The 24326-nt window shown below is 42.4% G+C and overlaps 1 protein-coding gene across 2 annotated transcripts in view; it reads right to left on the bottom strand.

Annotated features, from left to right (window-relative positions):
- Nucleotides 1-557: 557 nt before the first annotated feature.
- LOC123519912 overlaps nucleotides 558-24326 on the bottom strand; it is a 168746-nt gene continuing 144977 nt past the window's right edge. The window contains exons 6-13 of one of the 2 annotated variants that reach the window (XR_006679124.1): nucleotides 16424-16618; nucleotides 10884-11003; nucleotides 7682-7771; nucleotides 6757-7089; nucleotides 6352-6546; nucleotides 4276-4437; nucleotides 1829-4157; nucleotides 558-1537 (exon numbers count right to left, since the gene is read on the bottom strand). Coding sequence is in view for 1 of the 2 variants with exons in the window: in XM_045281600.1 (XP_045137535.1) it covers nucleotides 3882-4157; nucleotides 4276-4437; nucleotides 6352-6546; nucleotides 6757-7089; nucleotides 7682-7771; nucleotides 10884-11003; nucleotides 16424-16618 (1371 nt within the window). In the remaining variant the exon portion in view is untranslated. Of the gene's footprint in view, nucleotides 4158-4275; nucleotides 4438-6351; nucleotides 6547-6756; nucleotides 7090-7681; nucleotides 7772-10883; nucleotides 11004-16423; nucleotides 16619-24326 lie in introns of both variants that reach the window. The other variant, XM_045281600.1, reaches the window with a different exon arrangement.

Genomic DNA, 24326 nt, shown 5'->3' with positions numbered 1-24326 from the left:
TGGTCGCGTCGGCCTGCGCGGGTGATCGCAGAGATGGGGAGCCTATCAAGGGGTAGGGTAACGCGGAGGAGACAAAGGCCAACAAGGAAGACAATGACCTCCTTTCCTTTCTACTCCCTCTTCCTCCTTCTGTTGTACTTACGAAAGGAGGAATTGAAGGTGTAAAGAAAATTAAATAACATTTTCAGTAAAGAATATTCCCATTAAGTATGGAATATTCCCGATTCCCTTCCCTTGTTATTGTTATCGAAGTCTTTCTTCTTGTTGCTATTGCTGCTGCTGCTTCTGTTGATGCTGTTGATGCTGTTAAGGCTATTACTACTAAAAGGAAATTATACGTCTAAAAGAGGAAGAGAACGAAAAAGTTATCGATTTCAAAATTATACTTTTGGTTACTGTAGAAAAGTAACATAGATAGGGTGGTGAAGTGAAAGTGCCGAGGCAAATATGGCCGGAAATCTCATACAAGGAGGCCTAAACAAAGCACCCACACACTCACTCACCCACCATTCACACTCAGTCTCGTCGGGATATTTGTACCAAAGAAAAACACAAGCTGAAGTGACATATTTTATTATGAACAACACTTGAATCAGTACATCTTACTCACCCCTCCAGATGGGTTACTCTATGGCGGGTTATGGTAGGGGAGGTGGAGGAGGGAGGAGGGAGAGTGCGTCCAGGGGTAAGGGAGGAGGAAGGGAGTTGAGGTAAGTGGAAAAGGGAGGGAAGTGGTCTAAAATCTAATGGTCAGAAACATTAGTAAGGGGAAAAAGAGAAGAGATAAGAGATTGAAGATATGAGAGAGAGAGAGAGAGAGAGAGAGAGAGAGAGAGAGAGAGAGAGAGAGAGAGAGAGAGAGAATATGGGATGATGGGATGCTAAAGAAATGAGTGATGAGGTAGATAATGAGAGAGAGAGAGAGAGAGAGAGAGAGAGAGAGAGAGAGAGAGAGAGAGAGAGAGAGAGAGACGTGGGTGGAAGCATGTATTTTGAGTGACATAATATGAGGGAGTGAGTGAAGGAACAAGAGTGAGATAAACGGGGAGAAGAGGAACGAAGACAAGGCAAGGAAGGGCTGGGGATAAGGGGAAGGGGATCGGGGAAGAATGAGGGGGAGACAGCTAGCAAACACTACATTTTTTTCACCCCATGACAACATTGTATTAACATTATGTACAGTACAACACAGTGAGCGCATCCAGAGAGAGAGAGAGAGAGAGAGAGAGAGAGAGAGAGACTGACTGGTTGGTGAAAGAAAATGAGATCTAAGTGATGGGAGACTCACCGACTTCCCTTCTTGATTGATTTTTTTTTTTGCTTCGTTTTTTTTCTTTATCCCCTAGAATGTCTTTACACGAACGCTCTCTAGTAAACATTCAACGTACAAAACACGGGATATATACAGAATCCAAACACAACACTGACTGGACTCCTTGTCTAACAGAAACACATGAGGTTTTAAAAGTGTGAGGGAGAGTGGGGATTCAAACCGACACACACACACACACACACACACACACACACACACACACACCTTACCATCACCGTCACCACCATCATCGTCGTCATCGTCATTGTTAACACTTGCATTTGTTTACTTTTTCTACAGTTGTATTTTCTGTAATTATTTTATATATCTTCCAAGATTTCTTTCAAGGACAGTTTTTCGTTGATTTTTTTTATTTTTATTATTATTATATTGGGTCGTGGGAGGTGAGAGGGGAAAAAAGTGGGTATTTTTGCATCAGATCGCCGACTAGGTAAAAGACTTAATGCAAATGCTGAGTATGGTGTTGGGGGCGGGGGAGTCTTGAGTGCCCCGAACACACACACACACACACACACACACACACACACACACACACACACACACACACAGAAATTGAAATATATAACAATCTTATTTACATGTCAAGTATTGTATATAATAAAATATCACAAAGAACCAGAGGGAAACGGTCCATATCTACGTGGCTGTGCCGGGGCGTGGGTTGCGCCCAGACACGTGGAGGGGAAAGGGGACACTACCATGGCGGCGGGACTGGCAGCGCGGGGCCGCCAGTTGGTGTGAGGTGACTATTGGTAATGAGGCGACACGAAGTGAAGGTTTTCGCTGAACGACAAACTGCAACATGACGCAGAGGTAATGACTAATCCAAACAAACTGGATAATTCCGTTCAAAATACAAAAATACTGATACATATCAAATATATGTACGAGTATTTCTCAATGTACATGTCTATTACATTTGCACGTTAGACGCACCGGTAACTCCCTTTATAATTTAATTCATAGAGGATCTGGAAGTGGTGTCCCGCAGGGGGATCAGAGCCGCGCCCCTCGGCCGCCCAGCCCCCGTAGGGCGTGGCGGCGCCTATTGACTAGATCTCGGACACGGTGACGCTCACACGCACACGCACACACTGAATAAATAATACACTCTCCAGGGAACAGACATAGACATAATCCTAAGTACCTTAATATCATGAAGTATAATGAACGGCTACGATGAACCAACCACAGTTTTAGGAGAGGCGCGCTGCATCTGCCGCAGCAATGCTGTCACCTCAGGTCTTTAGGCAAGCTGGGTGAGAAAAAAAAAAAAAAAAAAATTTTCTCCATTTTCTTTATCCAATATCGTTGAGCTCAGGGAGGCGAAGCAGCCCTCATGTCACGCCAAAGGCGCTCACTCGCCCCGCCGAGGCCACACCACATCTGTTTCATCATCAATATATATATATATATATATATATATATATATATATATATATATATATATATATATATATATATATATATATATATATATCCTACACGTATTAGCAACAATCTTGCACGAATTGAACAAAACACAGCACAAAGTTACTTTTGTAACAGCTTTGCCGATTGTTTCCTTTACTGTCCTGAGGACACGGGAAAGGAAATGAGTATATCCAGAGGGGTCCATGTCAGCGACAGCAGCGGCAGACTTGGCAGCGGTGAGGCAGCGGCTGCAACACTCGGGACAGAAACATCACGCCACGTAAAACAAAACCATACTAGAACCTTTAAGTTTTACATGAACATAGGATAAGAGCTTAGCGAGGCTTACTAGTTGCCAGATTTGTCTGCTATTAATGTGTATATGCATTACATATTTTCACGATCTGCACCACAATTGTATTTTTCTAATTTGAAATGATCAACGTTATTATAGAAGCGCCACCAAACCAATATACATAGTAATGTGTTCACGATGAACAGACACTTCTCTTATTCCAAACAAAATTAATTAGCAAATTCTGGTGTGGTTGTCCCATGAGTCAGCTGTCCAAGAGGCAGCAGGCCGCTAAGTACTGTCCATAGAAGTGGCGGTGCTGGTGGAGCCTGCTGAGGCCTGGCACGCCGCTGCTCAATCCGCCGCCACAACCACCCACTGCTTCACCACTGAGGTCTTGATGGATAGTCAAGACACGCCAAAGGGAAACCTTAGCAGAACCCACTAAACATTTTTTTTCTTTCCAGAGTAGAGTATTGCACTAATTCCACTTCAATAATGACAAATATAGTATTTAATATAATAACAAGTATTTTCCACCGGATGTAATTTTGGCATCATGAACGAAGATAAGTTTTGACACAAGCGTTGTTACTCATAAGCCACGCTGACTGTCACTTTATCGCATCAACAGTTTTTAACACATCCCAGCGGCGCACGGCCTGCCTCTGCACACGGGCGTCCAGGGGTGGCGAGGCCCTCAGCCTGGGGAGGAGAGGTGACCTTCAAGTTGCTGCGACCCGTAATTTCAGCCCCACGAGAGGCTGCCACCCCAAGTCACTCCATCAATCGAGTAACTCCGCGTGTTGTGCCTCGTAGCGGAGTCTACCACGGCGCGCCTCACATGGACACTCGCAGCCTCTTGCACTTGGCACGTCGATTTTTAAACCAAAACTGAACATTTTTCGGCTCGAGTTTCGGGAACTTTTGGCGGTAGGGCATGCGGTTGAGCTCTTCGGTGTACTTGAGGATGAGGTTGTGGCTGGGGTGAGTGTTGATGGCGAACCACTGCTCCAGGCGCGGCACCTCTGTCACCGGGTCGATGAACGTCCGATTCCTTTTGCGCCTCTCCTCTGGCGGTCCGCTGCTACCGAGGCCACCAGAGAAAGGCGAAACCTGAGTGTGGAAAGAGGAAGAAGAAAGAATAAGAGGAACGCTGACACGAAACCTACCGGCTGAGCGATACACGCAAACAATATTCCCACTACATTTAGATAGATCAGGAGACACCCACCTGCGGCATGTAGTGAGCCATATACATCATGGAATGCTGCAGCAGAGAGCCGGGCACCACAGGGTAGGGTAGGCGCTCCATACCTGCCTGGCCCAGTCCCGTGAGTGGCGGATAAGGTGGCAACGATAGGGCGCCGGGAGACACCACAGGGGGAGGGGAACACTGGAAAAACAAAAGCTCTCATAAGTATTTGCAGAACGCGTTTTCCTGACCAGTCATGACGGAAACCAAAGTCCCTAAAGGACGGGATGTTCTTCTCACAGCAGGGCTAGTTTTGAAAACTCTGCAAAAATAGGTCAATTTCCAACATCAACTACTTAATTCTACCTTGACCAATTGATAAAAACATAATAGCATCACACTTATCAATCCTTCCTCTTCAATCTACCACAAACCTGGACTCTCTTGGAGATGTGGTGTGTCTGTGGTGAAATGATGAATTGATCTTTCCGTCCTTTCTCAGCCTATTTTCGAATGGTTGCGTGCCATGTAGGCTAGGCCCATAGCTCCGGGACCATCTGTTTCCATCACCAGTGTCTCTGAGTCACTTACTCACATAAATGCCTAATTCATTTGTCATTTTGCTGACACACTAAAGGAAATATCATTGCTGTCTGTCACTTATAACATGTAAGTAAACCAATAATCGTCACAGCAGGGAGGATGTACGGTAAATGAGCGCTGAGAGGCTCAGAGGGAGACAGCGTTGTGAGGGAAGGATGTTCGCATGACGAAAAAAATTCTCGCAAATATTTTACATTGAAGCCGGAAAAGGCACGTCAACTAAAGACACCACCTACCCTCTATGTTGCATAAGACGTCAACACTAATATAGTCAATGCTAGTGCATTGACTATATTAGTCAGATATCTAATAATATATCTCTCTCTCTCTCTCTCTCTCTCTCTCTCTTTAACGAAAGGGTAATTGGCAATTTATTGAGTTTCACATCTGCTGAGAAAAACTTGTATCACACTAATGCATAAACTGTCTTAGTTACAAGATAACATATAAACTTCTGCAACACGTCTCCACTTGCTTCTCTGTTAGAAATTTAAAGAAATGTACAGAGAGAAGCTAATCCTAATAAGGCGAAGGGTACGTAGGTAAGTAAGTGTGTAAGGTGAGTGAGAAGATTTAGAAGCTTTAAATGGAAGAGGAGTCCAAATGATAGTGTGTGCAAATGTGAGGGACCGTATATGTGTAGGTGAAGGGTTGAGTGTCAGTGTGTATGGGGTATATGAAAGTGTGTGAGCAAGTATGTAATTAATTAAGACAGTGTAATGGTGTGTGTGTGTGTTTGTGTTTGTGTGTGTGTAATTCACTGTTTGATCTGCTGCAGTCTCTGACGAGACAGCCAGACGTTACCCTACGGAACGAGCTCAGAGCTCATTATTTCCGATCTTGGGATAGGTCTGAGACCAGGCACACACCACACATCGGGACAACAAGTTCACAACTCCTCGATTTACATCCCGTACCTACTCACTGCTAGGTGAACAGGGGCTACACGTCAAAGGAGACACACCCAAATATCTCCACCCGGCCGGGGAATCGAACCCCGGTCATCTGGCTTGTGAAGCCAGCGCTCTAACCACTGAGCTACCGGGCCGTGTGTGTGTGTGTGTGTGTGTGTGTGTGTGTGTGTGTGTGTGTGTGTGTGTGTGTGAGAGAGAGAGAGAGAGAGAGAGAGAGAGAGAGAGAGAGAGAGAGAGAGAGAGAGAGAGAGAGAGAGAGAGTGTGTGTGTGTGTGTGTGTGTGTGTGTGTGTGTGTGTGTGTGTGTGTGTGTGTGTGTGTGTGTGTGTGTGTGTGTGTGTGTGTGTGTGTGTGTATGTTTGTGTGTGTGTACTAAGAGGAGTAAAACTAGGAGACGTTGTGGAAGGTTTTAGATAATGAATGCTATGGAGTGGATGTAATTTGGCGTTGTGGACTAAAAGAGGAGGCGATGTGAAGTGTGTGCGAGGTGACGCCATGGAGCGGATGCGAGTTAGCATTGTGGAGTGGGCAAGGTGAAGTCATGGAGTGAGTTGGAGATGTTGCAGGGTGAAAGAGCATTAGCCTTGTCACATCCTCACCTTGCTCTCCAGAGTGACGCTGACGCTGTCTCGTGAACGTACTTCGTCTTCGTCCTCACTCATGTCAACGTCACTCTCGCCCTGGCATCGTTCACCGCCAGAGTTCTGGCCACCGGAACTCCCTCCCGCCGTCTGGCTGCGTCCCTGCAAGCTCTCAGGCGGATCCGAGCCGGGCGGCCGAGACTCGTCATCCTCCTGCAGAAGAGTAGATAGAAGACATCAGTAATGTTTCTCAGGTTAAGGCAATGTAAGAAAAAACAATTATCCTGAGTTCTTAAAGTGAGTGAATTATCTTCTTTATATCGAGCCATGACAGTGATTATCGCTCAAACATGACGTGTGTACAGGTGAGTGAGAGGCTCTCTTGATAGTCTCAAAGATTCTTGAGGACAGCTAACACCATACCTGATTTTCTTCCTGTTGAGATTGTTGTTGTTGCTGCTGTTGCTGCTGCTGTTGTTGCTGCTGTTGCTGTTGCTGTTGTTGTTGTTGTTGTTGTTGTTGCTGCTGCTGCTGTTGTGACTGGTGGGAATGTGGGTGATCATGGGTGGTGGTTGGGGGCGGAGAGGGCCCCGCGGGGTGGTGTGAGGGGGGCGGGCCGGGGTAAGGGTCGGCAGAGGCTGTGGAAGCAGCGGTGGCGTCCTCGTTATCACTGACGCTCGTCTCGTCCTGCGGCGGCGGCGACTTGAGGCCATTGAAGGTGCGGAACTCCTGCCGCTTGTAGGCAGCCCGCGCGTTCTGGGGATGGGACAGCGGACAGTGAGGGGAGGCGGCGGACGCTCACACTCGTCCTCCAGACACACAAACAAACACTCGCCATCACACACGTACAGCGGAGAGAGGCAGCTCCCTAAATAGAGTTATTCCTGATACTTGTATGCATGCAGGTGTCCCACCCGTGGCCCCCCAGCACGGCCGGCAGACGAGAGGACAAGCAAAGTCTGGTTCGGCGAGTGACGGGGGTTTGACTGGAGGCAGGAAGGCGGGAGGAAGGAGGAGGAGGCAGGGAAGACGTCTATTGCCACCACCACCGACAGAATACTCTCTGGGCTGGGCAGGTCGCGTTTCATTCTAGATAAGAGTGACAGTCTAGCACACAGTTTTAAACATCGTAACTAACGCGTCCAACACTTCTCAACAAATATTCTCCTTCACAGTGCATCTCATCCCGTCTCTGCTGACCTTCCCTGTTCCTTACCCTGCTCACATATTCCACTATCCCCACCCCCTACCGAAAGAAAGACCCCATTCCCTTCCCTGATGACTGACCCTCCCATTTCTCTTGTGCTCACGCACCCCTCACTCCCCTGTGTTGTCTGTCTCTCCTTACCTTGAACCAGTACACCACGTTGCTGATGTCCAGCGGCTTGCGGCCCCGGCGAGACTCCAGAGCGTTGAGTTCCGCCACGTACTGCTGGATCTGAAGGGTAGGAGATCGGAAGGAGGTAGGAGGTTAGTGAATGCTTGTTTACCATTGTTTTATCATTATTATTATTATTATTATTATTATTATTATTATTATTATTATTATCATTATTGTTAATATTATCACTACTATTGCTGCTGTACTATTATTATTACTGTAACTTCCACTACTATTCGCTACTTTGCCGCGCGTTTCCTTGATAATTTCGTCTCGTCCCCCTTGCCCCGCGTCGAGCTTGCTGGCTACGCATCTATGTATCTTCTCTCCCTCTTATTTTTCTTTTCTTTTCTCTACTTTCAGAATTAATGTATGCAGTGCAGCAAGGGTGAGCGAGACGCTCTCGCCCACCGCCCGCTGCACGAGTCCCCGTCACGCACGAAGGGGAGGCTGGGCTGGGGATCTTGTCTCATTTATTTTTGTCCAGAAAGAAAGTCTTGGGGCCTCGGGAGCACCGCCTGGCTGGGCCCTACGGGATCTGCTGGGCGGGGCGCGCGGCCTCGTGCAGCGGGAGAAAAGGAACGCTGAGCTGCACGGCGGCGGTGGTGATTGAACAAAAAAATGAATTTGACTTTCTGGGGATGCGAGACGAAATTGGAAAGTGAATACTGGAAAATAAACATGAAGGAAAATGCACCGACTTCAGGATTTCCAAAAGCGAACAAAGGATGGCAAAGATGTGCGTAAGGTTTGGAAGTGCAGAGAGGAGTGTCAGGACCGCAGGAAGGTGGTGAGAGAAAGAAACAAACGTGTGTACAAACGTGTGTATGTAGTTGGCTGTCTGAATTTTAGAAGTCGCTAAAGAACAGGTAATTTCTTTTCTATTATCATTTAAGTTTCACAATTCCCTAAGAGATCTTTATATAGTATGTATCATGTCTATATCACCACACTGTTTTTTCAACATTGCAATGACCTTGTGTTTCCAATGCAATTTATTTGTGTCCAATAAACATTTGTATTGTCAATTAAATAATACTGTGTTCAAGGGAGTCTATAGAACTCTTGCATTAATCTTTGCATTGACCATAATGACTGTAATTGACTGTAATGAATACCTTAGAGACTTTTGTCTCTAAGGTATTCATTACAGTGTTAAGAAGGTATTCATTACAGTGTTAAGAAGGTATTCATTACAGTGTTAAGAAGGTATTCATTACAGTGTTAAGAAGGTATTCATTACATTGTTAAGAAGGTATTCATTACAGTGTTAAGAAGGTATTCATGACTGTGTTAAGAAAGTATTCATTACAGTGTTAAGAAGGTATTCATGACTGTGTTAAGAAGGTATTCATGACTGTGTTAAGAAGGTATTCATGACTGTGTTAAGAAGGTATTCATGACTGTGTTAAGAAGGTATTCATGACTGTGTTAAGAAGGTATTCATGACTGTTCAAGAAAGCCAGTCTACATCTTGTATGCACTTTCATATTAGCCATGAGACTTCTCTGAGTTCAGGAAAGAACAACAATGCCAGTAAACATTATTAATATTAATAGTACAATCTTACTGTCTCCGGAAAAGTATCTAACGCTTGTATTTATCTTTACTTTGCCCATTAGACCTCACAACGGAGCCAAAAAAAAAAAAAAAAAAAAATCTTGCTAAAACTAATAATCATAATGGAACTTTATAGTGTCCAAGAAAGATTTTATACACCTTACAACAGCTTTTGCATTGCTAGTCAAACCTCTGTGTTTCCATGAATGCCTTCCTCTGCCTCATAAGAATGTAACGTGTACTAATTAATCTTTACTTTGTCCAAAAAGTTTTTATAAATCTTTCATTCACTTCCACATTAACCATTACAGTTCTCTGAGTACAAGAAAGAATAACAAAGAATAAGATACTCTGTGACAAGGTCTTATCACACTGATGACAACCAGAGTCATAAACCTACAGGTGAAGGAACACTTCTGTTGGAGCGGCAGGTTACCTATGTCTCATGCAGAAAGGTAACTTGCAAGAAATCTCAAGAAAATTATTGATATTCCCTGAAGCTGAAGAAAAATTAAGGAAAAAATGTTGTATGCCTGAGAAGCGAAATTGGAAGAAGAAAATAATAGATTGTATATACAGCTTTGAAGTAAAATTTATTAGATTACAGGTCAGAGAGAGAGAGAGAGAGAGAGAGAGAGAGAGAGAGAGAGAGAGAGAGAGAGAGAGAACAAAAACAGAAAAAAAGTTAACTAATGATATGAGCTGGAGAATCGACCCGGATCTCAAACAGCGTCGCTCCCTACACACTTCGCTTCCTAAATGCCCTCCCTCTCCAGTCCGGCGGCCTGGCTAACTAAGCTGTCACTGGCTATGAGGGTATGCAGCCAACTACGCAGTCTAATGAACTCGAAGCTGCTAAAATACTGCTAATGTTGGGATATTTGAGGGACAGAGTCGGGTAAGAAGAGTGGGATTGGCTGGGATGGAGGCAGTTTGAAGTATTACACAAACAAGTAACACACGAAACACTCACTCACTCGCTCAACAAATAAGTCAAACACAAGAATTTAAGCAACTGTCAAAATTAAGAATGAGAGTGATAAGGAACACTGATACGTACTTATATACATACATACATACATACATACATACATACATATATACGTACCTTTTAGAATGTATGATAGTACTGCGATCGTTTTCATGAAGTATTTTTCGGCATTTTTTTCCTTTTGTTGTTTAGTTTCTTTGTCTGTACCGAATGCTGTACTTTTTTTTTTTTTTTTTCTCTTCCTCCTTCCTTTACTTTATTGACCTTCCCTTTACTCTTCAGTTCCTCATTGACTTTCTTTCTCCATTGCATCACTCTCCTCCTTACTTCTTGCTCTTCCTCTCTTTTTCCATCCTCTAATCATTCACCCATTTCTTCTTTCTATACACTCATCCATTTGTTTCTTCTTGTCCTCCTTCCTCACTTATTTCTCATCAAAAACTAACACACACACACACACACACACACACACACACACACACACACACACACACACACACACACACACACTTTACATCGTTCTAGTCCTCCTTCTGATCTCACTTTCTTATTTCTCAATTCAACGCACACACCCACCCACCCACCCACACACACACACACACACACACACACACTCACCTGAAGGCGGGTTGGGTGCTGATTCTCTGCAAACCATCGCTGCAGCCTCGGCAACTCCAGCTCAGGGTCAAAGCTCGTCCTCATCCTGGTCTTCTGCGGGCCGTACTGGCTGCCCACCGTCTGCCGGGAAGGGACGGGACCACCTCAACACCGGGAGAAGCAGGAAGAGGAGGTGGAGGAGGAGAGGGAGAGGGAGGGAGGAGGAGGGAGGAGAGAGAGAGAGAGAGAGAGAGAGAGAGAGAGAGAGAGAGAGAGAGAGAGAGAGAGAGAGAGAGAGAGAGAGAGAGAGAGAGAGAGAGAGAGAGAGAGAGAGAGGGGCAAGTGGACAGATAACTAAAATGACAGCTAGACAGACAGACGGATAGCCAGGCAGACAGGCGAACAGGCAGACAGGCAGACAGGCACAAATAAAGAAAGAAAAACTTGGAAGATGTACAGACAAACAGACAGACAGAATGACTGACTGAATTAACGGACAGTGGCGAAAAAAAAAGAAGAGAAGTTGTAGAAGAGAGTGCTACTTCTTCCTCCCAGAAATTCGGAAGCAAGAGTCGAACTGGATATTTTCAAATCTTAGTTGAAGTATGGATCCACTCGACACTTACACAAACAGACAGACAGACAGGGACAGACAGACAGACAGACAGGGACAGACAGACAGACAGACAGACAAGGAAAGGTAAGGGAAAGGTATAGGAAGGTTAGGAACACCCTTCTTTCCCTCTTTTCCCTCCCTCCACCCTCCACCTTCCTTCTCTACCCACTCTCTCCTTCTTTCTTTCCCTCCCTCCCGCATCCTCCCTCCTTCAAACTGCACAAATCGCTCTTCTAACAACCGCAAGAAACAAAGAACGAAAAGGAGAGAAAACGAGTAATAAAAGAAGGATGAAAGAAAAGAAAAAAAAAGAAATAGAAAAGAATGAAAGATGGGAAGAAGTAGAAAAGGTAGCCGAACTGGATAAAGAAGGCAAAAAAAAAATAAATAAATAAAGTGAAAAAAAGGAAAAACGAAAAAAAATAAATACAATAAAAAATAGAAGATAAGAAAACAAAACAAAACAAAAACTGGTAAAGAATAGTCAAAGAAATAAGAAAGACAGGGAAAGGAGAGAGAAAAAAAAAAAAAAACCGAACAGAAAGAACAAAAGATATAAAAAAAAGTATCAGTACAAAATAACAAGAACGAATGTGACAAGTAAAGAGAGAATATAAATATAGAACCGTGTTGGAAGAAAAAAAAAGGTGACAGGAAATAGAACAGAATGAGAGAGAGAGAGAGAGAGAGAGAGAGAGAGAGAGAGAGAGAGAGAGAGAGAGAGAGAAAAATGTATAGCTTCACAGTACCTCATAACAATTAGCATCCTATCACAGCTAACTATTTCTTCCTCTTGTTCTTTCTCTAACAGTTCATTTATTTATACATTTTTGATAATTTATCTATCTATTCCTCTATTCGTATACGTGTTTAATTATCAAGTCATTTAGTTATATTTCTTTAGTTATCTATACACTAAAACCTCCGCGTGTCTCCCATAATACGTTCTCTATTTTTCTTTTTTTCGTTTATTCAGTTCTGTGATCAGGATACATTAGGATAATTGTACTAATGACAGAATATTATGAAGATTGGTTACAGTGGTGGTGGTGGTGGTGGTGGTGGTGGTGGTGGTTGTGGTGGCGGTGACAGTAGTAACATTGATAGTAATAAGTATGGATTTTATGTTATTCTTTTTCAGAGGAGGGCATTTGTGTTGAAGAGTGTGTTGATACCTGAGTGTGCAGAATATTGTGAGTGGGAGAGAAGACATACATATTAAAAGACGATTAACACAAATTAGATACAAAGGACTGGCAGAGACGGTAAAAAAGTAAAAAAAATAAAAAATAAAAAATAAAAATAAATAAATAACTGTAAATGAAACACAAATACACTAGTTTGTTACTTTAAACCTTTCCACCAGGATATACATAAACACTTCACAGCACCACAATCAATGCGTCGAAATTTTCTTATATACCTAAATACTTACAAGAGAGAAAAGATTGGAATAGAAAAGATTTTCCAATTTCTGGCAAGTACAATGTTTAGAGGTGAGCGTAAAAATAAAGAAAAATGTGCCAAGGAGCAGTAAACGGGTTAAAGTCTCTCCTGGTGCCTTCCTCGGAAAGAGTACAGGCAGATACAGATACGCCACCTTGGCAGCAGGGACGGTAGCGGCAACAGTGATGGCGCCGGTGAGTCTCATAAAATAGTTAGCAAGTAAGTAGTGATCCACACCTTTCGCATACGTCCCTCCACATACTCCATCCGCTTCACATTTCCCTTTATTTACTCCCTCCCTACATTAGTCTACCATTTCATTATCTATTTATTTATTTACGTAAGGAGGGATTTATCCTAAAATTACAAAAAATTAAAAAGAAACCACTCTCTTGAATCGTAAGGACATATTCAGAAACTTTTGCGCTACGCCTCCACTACATTGAAAAGAGTCTTGATTAAAATAACGCAGGTTTTTAAAGGACGTTTTTATAATTCTAGTGACAGACTGACAAGCTTTCTACATTGTTAACAGGAGAACCACCCTTGAAAACCAGGCTACGCTCTGTAGCCTTTGAAAATTGTTGTGGTGAGACAGCAAAGCGTTTGTGATTTCAAACCATTGTCTTTAGTTACTGCTCCCATCACCTCCCTTTTCTTCCTCCACTAGAGATACCTTCTTTACTTTCTCTCGCCACCAGCCACAGCTTCCCTCTCTTCCTTCACTATTGGCCACAGTCCACAACTCATTTCTCTCCCAATCACCTATACTTTTTCCATTCTTTAGCAACCATACCTCCTCTTCCTTCCCTATCATCCTCACTTTCAGATACCTCCTATTTCTTCCCTATTATTCTCACTTTCTATCTCTCATACCAACCACACTCTCCATTCACATCCCCTTCTATATCCTACACATCTTCCTACAGCTTCCTTTCATTCACTCACTAGAAGAAACACACACATCCTCTTTTCTTCCTACTCCATACCAGTGGTCCATATCTCCCTTTAGCATTCACGCTCCCCACCCATCTACCTCTCAGAAGTGTTCACTTCCCTACCACTACCATCTCCACCACCACCTCCACCTCCATCCTTGCAACACTCGTACGGCACGCCACACATTCCTCACTACAACACAACTGCCCGAGGAGAGAAAAAGCCAAGTGAAGTATAAATAAAAGAAAGCAGGAAATAAACTGCTAAAGAAAAAACAAATCTAACGCAAAAGTACTCACAAAAATGACATTGCTGTACTGAAAATTGAATAGAAAATGAAGGAAAAAATGTGGCAAAAAAAAAAAAAGTCGTTCCCACGTGTAAAACAAAGTAACAAACATTATTAATCTGTTTCCTAATTGTTTAATAATGCGTAATGCAAAAATATTCGATAAAAAAAAAAACCCAGCTGATCCGGTAGACTAAAAATGGCGGGAAACATTACAAAAAGAAAGAAAAAAAAAAACACTATACACGTGAACGATGATAAAAAAAATAGATGAATAAATAAATAAATAAATAATAAATAAATAAATATATAAAAGGGAATAAATAAGTCATCGCGACAACATTTTGTGATTTAAAGAGAAGTTAAAAAAAAAAAAAAAAAAAACGCGAAAAAAAACTACTATACAGAAAAGTTGAATTAATTTAAAACTAAAAGTAAGTTTAGATTCTTTCCTTCTGCAAAAGCTTGTTCACCACACTTACGTAACGCTCCTCCTCCTCCTCCTCCTCCTCCTCCTCCTCCTCCTCCTCCTCCTCCTCCTCCTCCTCCTCCTCCTCCTCCTCCTCCTCCTCCTCCCTACTCTTCCTCCATTACCACCATCACCATCACCTCCTCCTCCTCCTTTTCACTTTCCTCTATCACCACCAACACCTTCTCCTCTTCCTCTTCCCCTTCACTTTTCTCCACTACCACCTCCTCTCTTCCTCCTCCTTCTCCTCCTCCTCCTCCTCCTCCTCTTCGCTCTCCTCGTCCTCCAACACCACCACCTCCACTCTTTCTTCCTCCTCCACTATCATCCCACTTTCTCTTCCTCTTTTTCCTTTTCTCTACTACCACCACCACTACTTTGTTCTCCTCTTTCCTTTCATCATCACTTTCCCCCTTTTTTCTCCTGAATATTCCTCCTTATTTCTCCTTCTCCTGTCCTTCTCTTACTTTTCCTCGTCTTTCTCATCTTCTATACATTTTAACTCATTCATTTCTTCCTTTTACTCTAGCATTTTCTTATTTATCCTCCTCCTCCTCCTCCTCCTCCTCTTCCTCCTCTCCTTCTTCTTTTTTTTCACCTCCTCCTTCCTCTCTCCTCTTCTCTCCTCCCCTCTCCTCTCTCCTCTCCCTCTTCTCCCTCTTTACCTCCTCCTTCCTCTCCTCCTCCTTCTCCCCCTCCTACTTCCCCTCCTACTCCTCTCTCCTCTCTCCTCTCCCTCTTCTCCTCCTCCTTCCTCTCCTTTCTTTCCTACCTGTCTTCCTCCTCCTCCTCCTCCTCCTCCTCCTCCTCCTCCTCCTCCATCATCTCCTCTTCCTTCATCATCTCCTCCTGTTCCTCCTTCATCATCTCCTCCTCTTCCTCCTTCAGCTCCTCCTCCTCCTCCTCCTCTTCCTCCTCCCAAACTTAACAAAGAATAGCCATTGATATGAAATATAATAACGAAAGAATGAAAGAAAGGAAATAAAAAAAACAGAGATGAATGAAGGAGGGAACATGATGCAAGATAAGAGAACGAGGGAGAGTGATAAAAAAGTAAGGAGAGAGGAAGAAAATATGACAGATGCAACGAAACACAGATAAGATGCATATTAAGACTTTAAAAGGAAAAGGAAGAAAGAGGGAAAGAATAAAGGCAGGTAGAGAGGAGGAAAGGAAGACACTTAGACCTCAAAATAGCGAAGCATAGAAATTGAGGAAAGGATAAAGAAATAAAAATATAGAAAAACATATTAAGAGAATAACAAAAAAAGAGGGATGGACGAATGCAAAGATAGATTGACAAATAGACAGATGCAGTAGATGAATTCATAGGCAAACAGACAGACAGACAGACAGACAAACAAACAGACAGACAGACAAAGACTTAACATCCAGCAGGTAACGCCACGTAAAATAATCCACATCACAATTAAAACCACTCCGCAAGAAATAAAAGAACCAAGGAAAAAAAAACAGATAAAGAAGGTTAAGGAAGGGAAAAGTGTGGAGCTGTTGATGGGCCTCATTGTTTATTTATTTGGTTTTATCTGTGTATCTCTTATTTATTTGCTCTGCTTTTTTTTTTTATCTTTATCACTCAAAATATCGACACACACACACACACACACACACACACACACACACACAAGAACTAAACATCTGCGTACATAGAAATCTTTCCTTCAAATCCTTAAATAATATAGAAAATACTAACTAATCTCTCTCTCTCTCTCTCTCTCTCTCTCTCTCTCTCTACGGTAGCCGCCACCACCACCACCACCACAACATCAACCAAAACAAACCTGAATGGCTGGATGCAGAGGCTCCGGTGGTAGTTTCTCGAGTGGATGTGGGCGGGCGTGAACGTGGTGCGGTGGTGTCATGACGTGGGCGGCGGTGGGGGGGCGGGACACATGCACAGCCCACCAAGCTTCAAACTGGCGGGCCGACTCCTCGCTCACCTCCCCGGAGCCTCGAATCAGTGCCGTCAGCAGACTCTGGAGGAGGAGGAAGGTAGCTCGTGAGGGAGGCGGAGAAGGCAATGAGTTATTTATTTTTTTCTTTTGCATTTTATCTGTCTCTATTTTGTTTTATTCGGTTTTAGTTGAGGTTAGTTTTACTTTTTTGTGATTTTTCTTAACCCCTTCAATACTGGGACACATTTCTATCTTGAGATTTGTGTACGATTAGACCATTTTATTGACATTAGGAAGGGTCTATGAAGGTCAGAAGAATAATGGCCACAGTCTTTGGTATTTTAATCTCCACATAAGTTTCTGAAACTGTATAAAATCATCGAATTGTAAGCAGAATGAATATAGAAACGCGTCCTGGTACTGAAGAAGTTAAGGCAAGGTTAGTTTTGCTTTCATTTTTTGTTTGTGTGTCAAGGAGATTGAGATTAAAAGAAAAAGAGCAGAAAGATCGCCTTAATTACCGTTTTGGTTACTAAATAAAGATCAATGTAAAGTTCAAATCAGGCTGGCTAATATATAATAATTCCAAGGATGTCCTAATACGCCTCTCTCTAATAATCTAAGTCGCAGGAAGGTGGACACTCAGAATCAGTCCTGTGTTTCTCAGTTGCATTGATGAGTCAGTGAATGGTTAGTGTGAGGAACATTTTGCTACTATGACTGTCAATCCTCAACATTCAAAATATCGTAAAACATCATTTCAGATAATACGTATCGAATTTAGTTTTTCTATGCTAATATAAAAATGTCTTGAAAAACTTATTGGTGATAGGAAAAAAAAAAATACCTGAGCGATGACATGTTAATGAGATGCAATGAGGAGTTATGTGAGAGATGACAGAAGATGGAGTGGTGGTCAAAGGGATAAAGGAAAATGGAAATTGTTCAATCTTAGGTCATAAGGCACCGCTAGGGTTAACGAGAGAACGCTACATATTCCACCGGGCAAGTAGGTTTGGCAAGAATTGGAATCCGGGCCGCCTAGACTGGAGGCCAGAACACGAGCAAGGTAAGGGATAAAGAAAGATATACTAGTGTATCAGACGCCTGTATTGAGAAACGCCTTGCTCTCTCACCATGACAATTTTTCAAGTCCCTAGAGGCGACTAGCCATGCTTTCATGACAATTTATCCTTATAATAAACAAGAAATCTTGCCAACCCATCACCAGAACCAAGAACAATACCTTAAAGACATGAGTATCTTCATCTAGACCGTTTGGGAAGTACTGATGGTGAGAGAGCAAATCGTTTCAGATTATCGGTCTGAGACGAGTCATTGCTGCCGGGGTGATCAAATATGGCGGAGGGTGTTAGGTTGCAGTGGAGAGAGAAGGAAGCGTTCTGCAAAGGATGGACAGGGAGGAGAGAAGGAGATCACACAAGGTGAAAGCATTCAAGTTCGTAGAAGTTAGTTTTCGGAAGTGGAAGAAGAGAAGTTTCTAGTAAATTCTTAGTGGTGGAAAAAATCAAGTTACAATTACATAAGTGTGGAAAAGAGCCGTGTGAATGACAGGTTGAGGGCGAGGATACGCTGTGGAAAACGACGAGGAAATGCGAATACTTCATCATATGACAATTATTACTACAGAGAGAGAGAGAGAGAGAGAGAGAGAGACGGGGTGTGGGAGAGAAATGAGAGCCTGAGCGATGAAGCGCGTGAAATGGTCGAGCCTTTTATTTGCTGGTTAAATTATCAAATATGTTGCTCATTTTTCACACGGTCTATTTTATCACCTCGCGCCTTTTTACGAGCGGCATTTTAATGATTCGTCTGTGCCTTGACTTTTTTCCGTCTCTGTCTCGAGGCACGTCACACAAAAACACTTTTTTCTTGATGTCAGTTTTATTTGAGTAAAAGCTCTGTGATGACCTTTGCTTCTTTTTAATTACCTTTATCCTTCACAGTATTGTTTTTATTATATATTACGAGTACATTAGAATACATAGGAGAGACCGACAATTGAAGAGAGCGAGGCGTGATGACTCTCACTGAAGTGGTAGAATGACTAGATTACACACACACACACACACACACACACACACACACACACACACACACACACACACACAGGGACGAGGACAAATAGGTATGACAGTTTTGTATATTAGCACACGAAGAAGAAGTCCGCAAATCAAATCATATCATACTATTCTCCCAGTAATGATTTGATGACAAAGCATAATTAAAGCCTGCTGTCTCCTTCCTCCGCGAGACAAAGCAAAGGCAGACAAGCACAATGACACGAATAACCTCACGTTTGAGACGCCGCAAGTTAAAGCTTATAGGCAACAAAACATACACACAAAAACTTACGAACTGACTAACTGAGCGACTGATTGACTGATTCACTGACTGACTGACTGACTGACCAACTAATTGATTGACTGGCTGATCAAGTCACATAATTCACTAATCAGCTGACCGACTAACTAGACAGTAGTAATGTATAACGAACAAACGTAACAGCTGACTGACTGACTAAATAATTAAGTAACTGATTGTTGAAGTGAATAAACAAATGAACCAATGGACTCTCTAACTAACTAATTAACAAACTAACCAGTATTAATACCAACACAACCAAAGCTACATAACGCGCACACGTATAGGCTTGAGATAAAAAAAAAGAACATCGCTGGTGTGACATGGATTAACCAACACGCGCACCAATAAACGTGAGTGGAGGAGGATTGTGGGCAGTCTTTGTCTCGAGCGGTGTCATATAGTTGAGGCTAACAATACTAATAATGACTAACGATGATGACGCTTGACCAGAATGCGGGATGAGCCAAGCACCGCACCAAAGACGCGACACGTAGCTCGAGGTGCGTGCATGAGCCTACAGGGAATACGAAGCTTGTAAGAGATCATGGCAATCAATTAGACAAGTTTTCCTATCCCTTGATGTAACGTTATTGCGTCGCTCCAAACCAGCTGAGAAGATTCTATCGCATCATTTAATGATAAATTCCCACTTTTAGTTTAGTAATCGCAATCGTCCCCTGAGGTTAGGCTTACTGGTGATTAACTTACTGAGGGTATTAATATTTAGCTTCACTGAGAGATGCAGGGTGAGTTTTGGTGCTCGTAATGCTTGCGAGTGACTGTTGTGTACATAGGTGTTACGAAAACATACTTTTTTTTTATTGGCAAGAGAAGAAGTTTGAAATTAAATGTACACTTGAAGATTTTAATGTTTATTTCAATTAAAAGAGGTTTCGTAAGTTTTGGTGTACTCAATAATGATGCTGAATGAGAAAGTTGTGTACTTGTTCCACCACTATCCTATATTCACATGCATGTATATTTTCTTTACAGACAAAGGAAAAGTTTAAACTGCCATCTCTAATGAAAATTAGAGGCTTGATACATTTAGATGCTCATAATAATCTCAAATGAGATTGTAGTGTCAAAGTTTGGATATCATCAAAGATGTTGTAGCGCTGATTAGCAACTCGAGACGTTTAACTCTACCAAACGCTGAAGAAATCAGAAATGAATTTTCTAAGTTTCCTCTTTATCTATGTCCAAATTGCTCCAATAACTACAACACTTGGAGATATACAGTCCCACCCCACTTGATGTGTCTGACTTTATATTTCACTGCCTCTTACTTCACTGCACCACCGAACATTTGTGTAAAAAAAAAAGTAATACTACTGCTAATAAAACAGGAGTAAATGAATGAATAAATTAAACAATATAAATACATAAAAATAGATAAAAATAAGAAAAATAAATAAATAGATAAATGAAGAAAATAAACTAATGAAATAAAAATAAACAAACGTCGCCCAACCCAATCACTCACTTCGCGCGACCTTTCTCTTTCTCATAGACGTCTTACTGAGAATAGCTGCAGCCCGCCAGGCCCAGCCTTCCCAGGGAGTCACTCGGTGAGAGTAATGTGAAATCGGCACACCTTACTCTCTTACACATCCGCTGTCACTATTGAATATTTTTATGAGAAAGAAGACTGCATTCGAAAGTTCTTAGAAGGAAGGTAGGATTCGAAAGTGTTCAGAAGAAGAAAGATGACACTCGAAAGTTTTTAAAAGAAGAAAGGTGGCATCCGAAAATATTTAAAAGATAGAACGTGGCATTCAAAAGTACTTATATGAAAAACAAGATAGATTTGAAAGTTCTTTAAACAGGAAAAATGGCATTCAAGAGTTCAAATGTTCAATATCCGTGAGAACGTAATAATATATGTTGTTTCCCTTGAATTATCTACTTATTTCAACGTACTGGAAGCAACTAAACATCATTGCACGTAAATACGAGTAAGTATACGGCCATCACGCAAACATAACAAGGGATTTTTTTTCTCTCTTATTAGACCACTGGCGTTTAAAATGTTGTAGATTGAAGATTATTTATCAGAGATGTTGATTACAGTTATGGTTGCGTGACTTTTTGATATACTTTGACGCTGGTTCACGTAAATTTTAATGTGTATGTGTATGCAAACATATATGTAGACATATTTTAACCAAAACAGTGTGAGTGAGGCAGGACACAGTTTGGGAGCAGAGGGACGGGAAGGAGGTGACAGGTATAGGTAAGAGGCGGGCTGGAGGTGGCGGGGGGGGTCGGGCAGGAGTCGGGCGGGGTGTCACAGGGCAAGGCGACACACAGATAATCCCGTCATTTATCTGTGCATCTCAGCGTCACGGCAGCGATTACCACGAATGCTCCTACCTGGATCTGGACGCCGTGTGCTTGAGGCGGACCACGGCAGGATCACCGGCGGGATTTGTCTGATTTACGCCTTGCCTTCAGGAGACAGTCGAGTGTGTGTGTGTGTGTGTGTGTGTGTGTGTGTGTGTGTGTGTGTGTGTGTGTGTGTGTGTGTGTGTAGCTGTCTATCTGTGGTGGTGGGCAGAGAAAGAGAGGGAAGGGGAGGCTAAGGGAGGGGAAGTGTGGTGTGGTGTGGTGGGGAAGTATAAAAGGTCGAGGTGTGCGTTGTGGTAGTCACTGGTTGTTGTTGTGGTGTGCGTCGTCGTCGTTGTTGTTGTTGCTACTGTTGCTATATTGCCATTTGTTGTTTTTGTTGTTGCTGTTGCTGCTGCTACTACTACAGATACTACTACAACTACTACTATGTATAACTACTTCTACCACCACCACCACCACCACCACCACTACTACTACTACTACTACTACTACTACTACCATTACTACTTATACTACAAAACTTATATAAAACCAAACCAGAACACCTTGACTGTAGTTCATCAATTTCACTAAGCTTCCATTTTCCCCTCAAGACACCGAGAAACACAACTATGTACGCGTGTTATATTTCCAACGAACTCAAAAAGCAAGAAACATTTCCCCTATAACGTAACAGTTTGATAAGTATTACAATTATCTTTCAACTTAACATTAACTTTGAAGATCCTGACTAGACTGCTGTTCTTGCTGTTTCCCGTGACTGCAGTATTATATTGAAGGCGTGCGTGACTAGATAGCTTCACGGCGACTTCCCGGAGAAATAAAAAAAAGGTTACCAATCGTCTAACACGCGGGACATTCACGTGAAACACCCCAGCCACTGCCTTCACATCTGGTACATTAAGCTTCTCCTCTCTAAGGGTAAAATATCTATCAAAACAGTTGAAATTCGTGTAGAGCAGTACTGTACCATACCTGAATATAAGTAAAATATCTGAATTTGAATCGAGATAACTGTAGTTTATATAATGTGAAAGATCTCTCTCTCTCTCTCTCTCTCTGTGTGTGTGTGTGTGTGTGTGTGTGTGTGTGTGTGTGTGTGTGTGTGTGTGTGTGTGTGTGTGTAAGGGACGGCATATCACCACTCATGAATAGGAAATTTTTTGAGTTCAAATGAGAAATGATTTTTTTCTCTATCTACGTAAATACTCTTTTAACATGACTTATTACATTCCAGTATGAAAGGTCAAAACCATTATTGTGAAGCTACATGTGAATAGAAAAAGTTGAAGCAGGAATGAGTTGTAGTAGTAGTAGTAGTAGTAGTAGTAGTAGTAGTAGTAGTAGTAGTAGTAGTAGTAGTAGTAGTAGTAGTAGTAGTAGTAGCAGTAGCAGTAGTAACAGCAGCAACATAATATTTCGTTATTTCAGTCTCGTTGTTATATAAAAAAAAAAAATGAAATAATATGACAAGTAGTTTTAATTTTTTTCCCTTTTTTTTTTTACTTTTTATCCTCTAAAAACACACACACACACACACACACACACACACACACACACACACACACACACACACACACATAAAGAGCGAGAGAGAGAGAGAGAGAGAGAGAGAGAGAGAGAGAGAGAGAGAGAGAGAGAGAGAGAGAGAGAGAGAGAGAGACAGAAAAAAAATGGAATAAAACCGTTCAATTTACGACTCTTAGAAAATAAACCAGACAAAGAAACAAAGAGGGTAAATGAAACAGAAAGAGAGAGAGAGTGAAAAAAATAAAACATTCACACAGATATTCCCGCACTAACAACAAACTAATAACCACTAACAACAAACACAAACCTTTCGCTATAACCTTCCACCTACCCATCCACGCAAAACAACCTCCCGCTACAGCACGGCAAACTGGAAACACAAGACACAGCGTACAATCCCACGGCGTACACCTGCCTCACTCCGGCAGACAAGTTAGCGCCTCTTTCAGCCACGTGTCACCAGCTGCTCCTCGCGGGATCTCGTCATAACTTAACCGAGATTAGCTGTTCTATTGAGTTTTGTGATCTGCGGCTAAGATGCGTGATTCCGGCGAGAATGAGGTGATGATTTGTGCGCGTGTGTGTTTTGTGTTTTGTTCCCGCCGCCTGAATGATGTGCAAGAGAGCATCAAAGAGTGACCGACTGAGGGAGAGGATATAGGAAAGGAAGATGGGGAAGGTGAAAGGACGTGAAGATGGGAATGATGGAGGTTGCGAAGGGCGAGAAAAAGAAGATAGAAGAAAGGAGAGGAAGGGATGATGGTTAAGGAGAATGGGAGGATAGGAGGTGGGGGGGCTGAGAGAAAAGAAGGGAAGATGGGGAGGGAGAAGAGGAAGAAAAGATAGAAAGGAGTGAGGATAGGAGTAAGCATGTGAGGGAAGGACAGGAAGGAGGGTGGAGGGAAGAGAGAAAACGAAGGATGATATGTAAAGGGTGACTTGCTTAAGTATAAAGGGAATAGCAAGAATAGGAATAAATGATGGATAAAGAATAGGAGAGTGTGTGAAGTTTAAAGCCAGAGAGAGGGAGGGATAAGAAAGCTGAAGGTGAAGAAGGAAGGAAGGAAGGAAGGAAGGAAGGAAGGAATGAAAGGATAAAAACAAGGGATAAGAGAGGGAAAAGGAGAAACATGTCATGGATGAACAGGGTAAGAGGAGAGGCGAGTGTATTTTGGAGAGGGAAGTGAATATGGAGGAACAGTGAAGAAGACAGGGATGAGTAAGAAGAGAATAGGAGGATGGGGAAAACAAAAAGGAAAAACAGAGAATGTGGAAGGACTGTGCAAAAGGATAAGAATAGGATAAGGAAAGGATGAGAGAGAGAGAGAGAGAGAGAGAGAGAGAGAGAGAGAGAGAGAGAGAGAGAGAGAGACTAAAATAAACTTATGATATCCTTCTTTTGCACACTAATCTCGGCTTACATGTTTATATCACTTACGTAACCAGTCATAGTCACTTTCCAGTCATCACTCAGCCCAGCACTTTTCTCGTGACCATCCCTCCACCAATCCACCAGTCA

This window comes from Portunus trituberculatus, chromosome 46 (assembly GCF_017591435.1).
Source record: "Portunus trituberculatus isolate SZX2019 chromosome 46, ASM1759143v1, whole genome shotgun sequence".
In the NCBI taxonomy this organism is placed as follows: domain Eukaryota; kingdom Metazoa; phylum Arthropoda; class Malacostraca; order Decapoda; family Portunidae; genus Portunus; species Portunus trituberculatus.
This window is presented reverse-complemented; position numbering and strand designations above follow the sequence as displayed.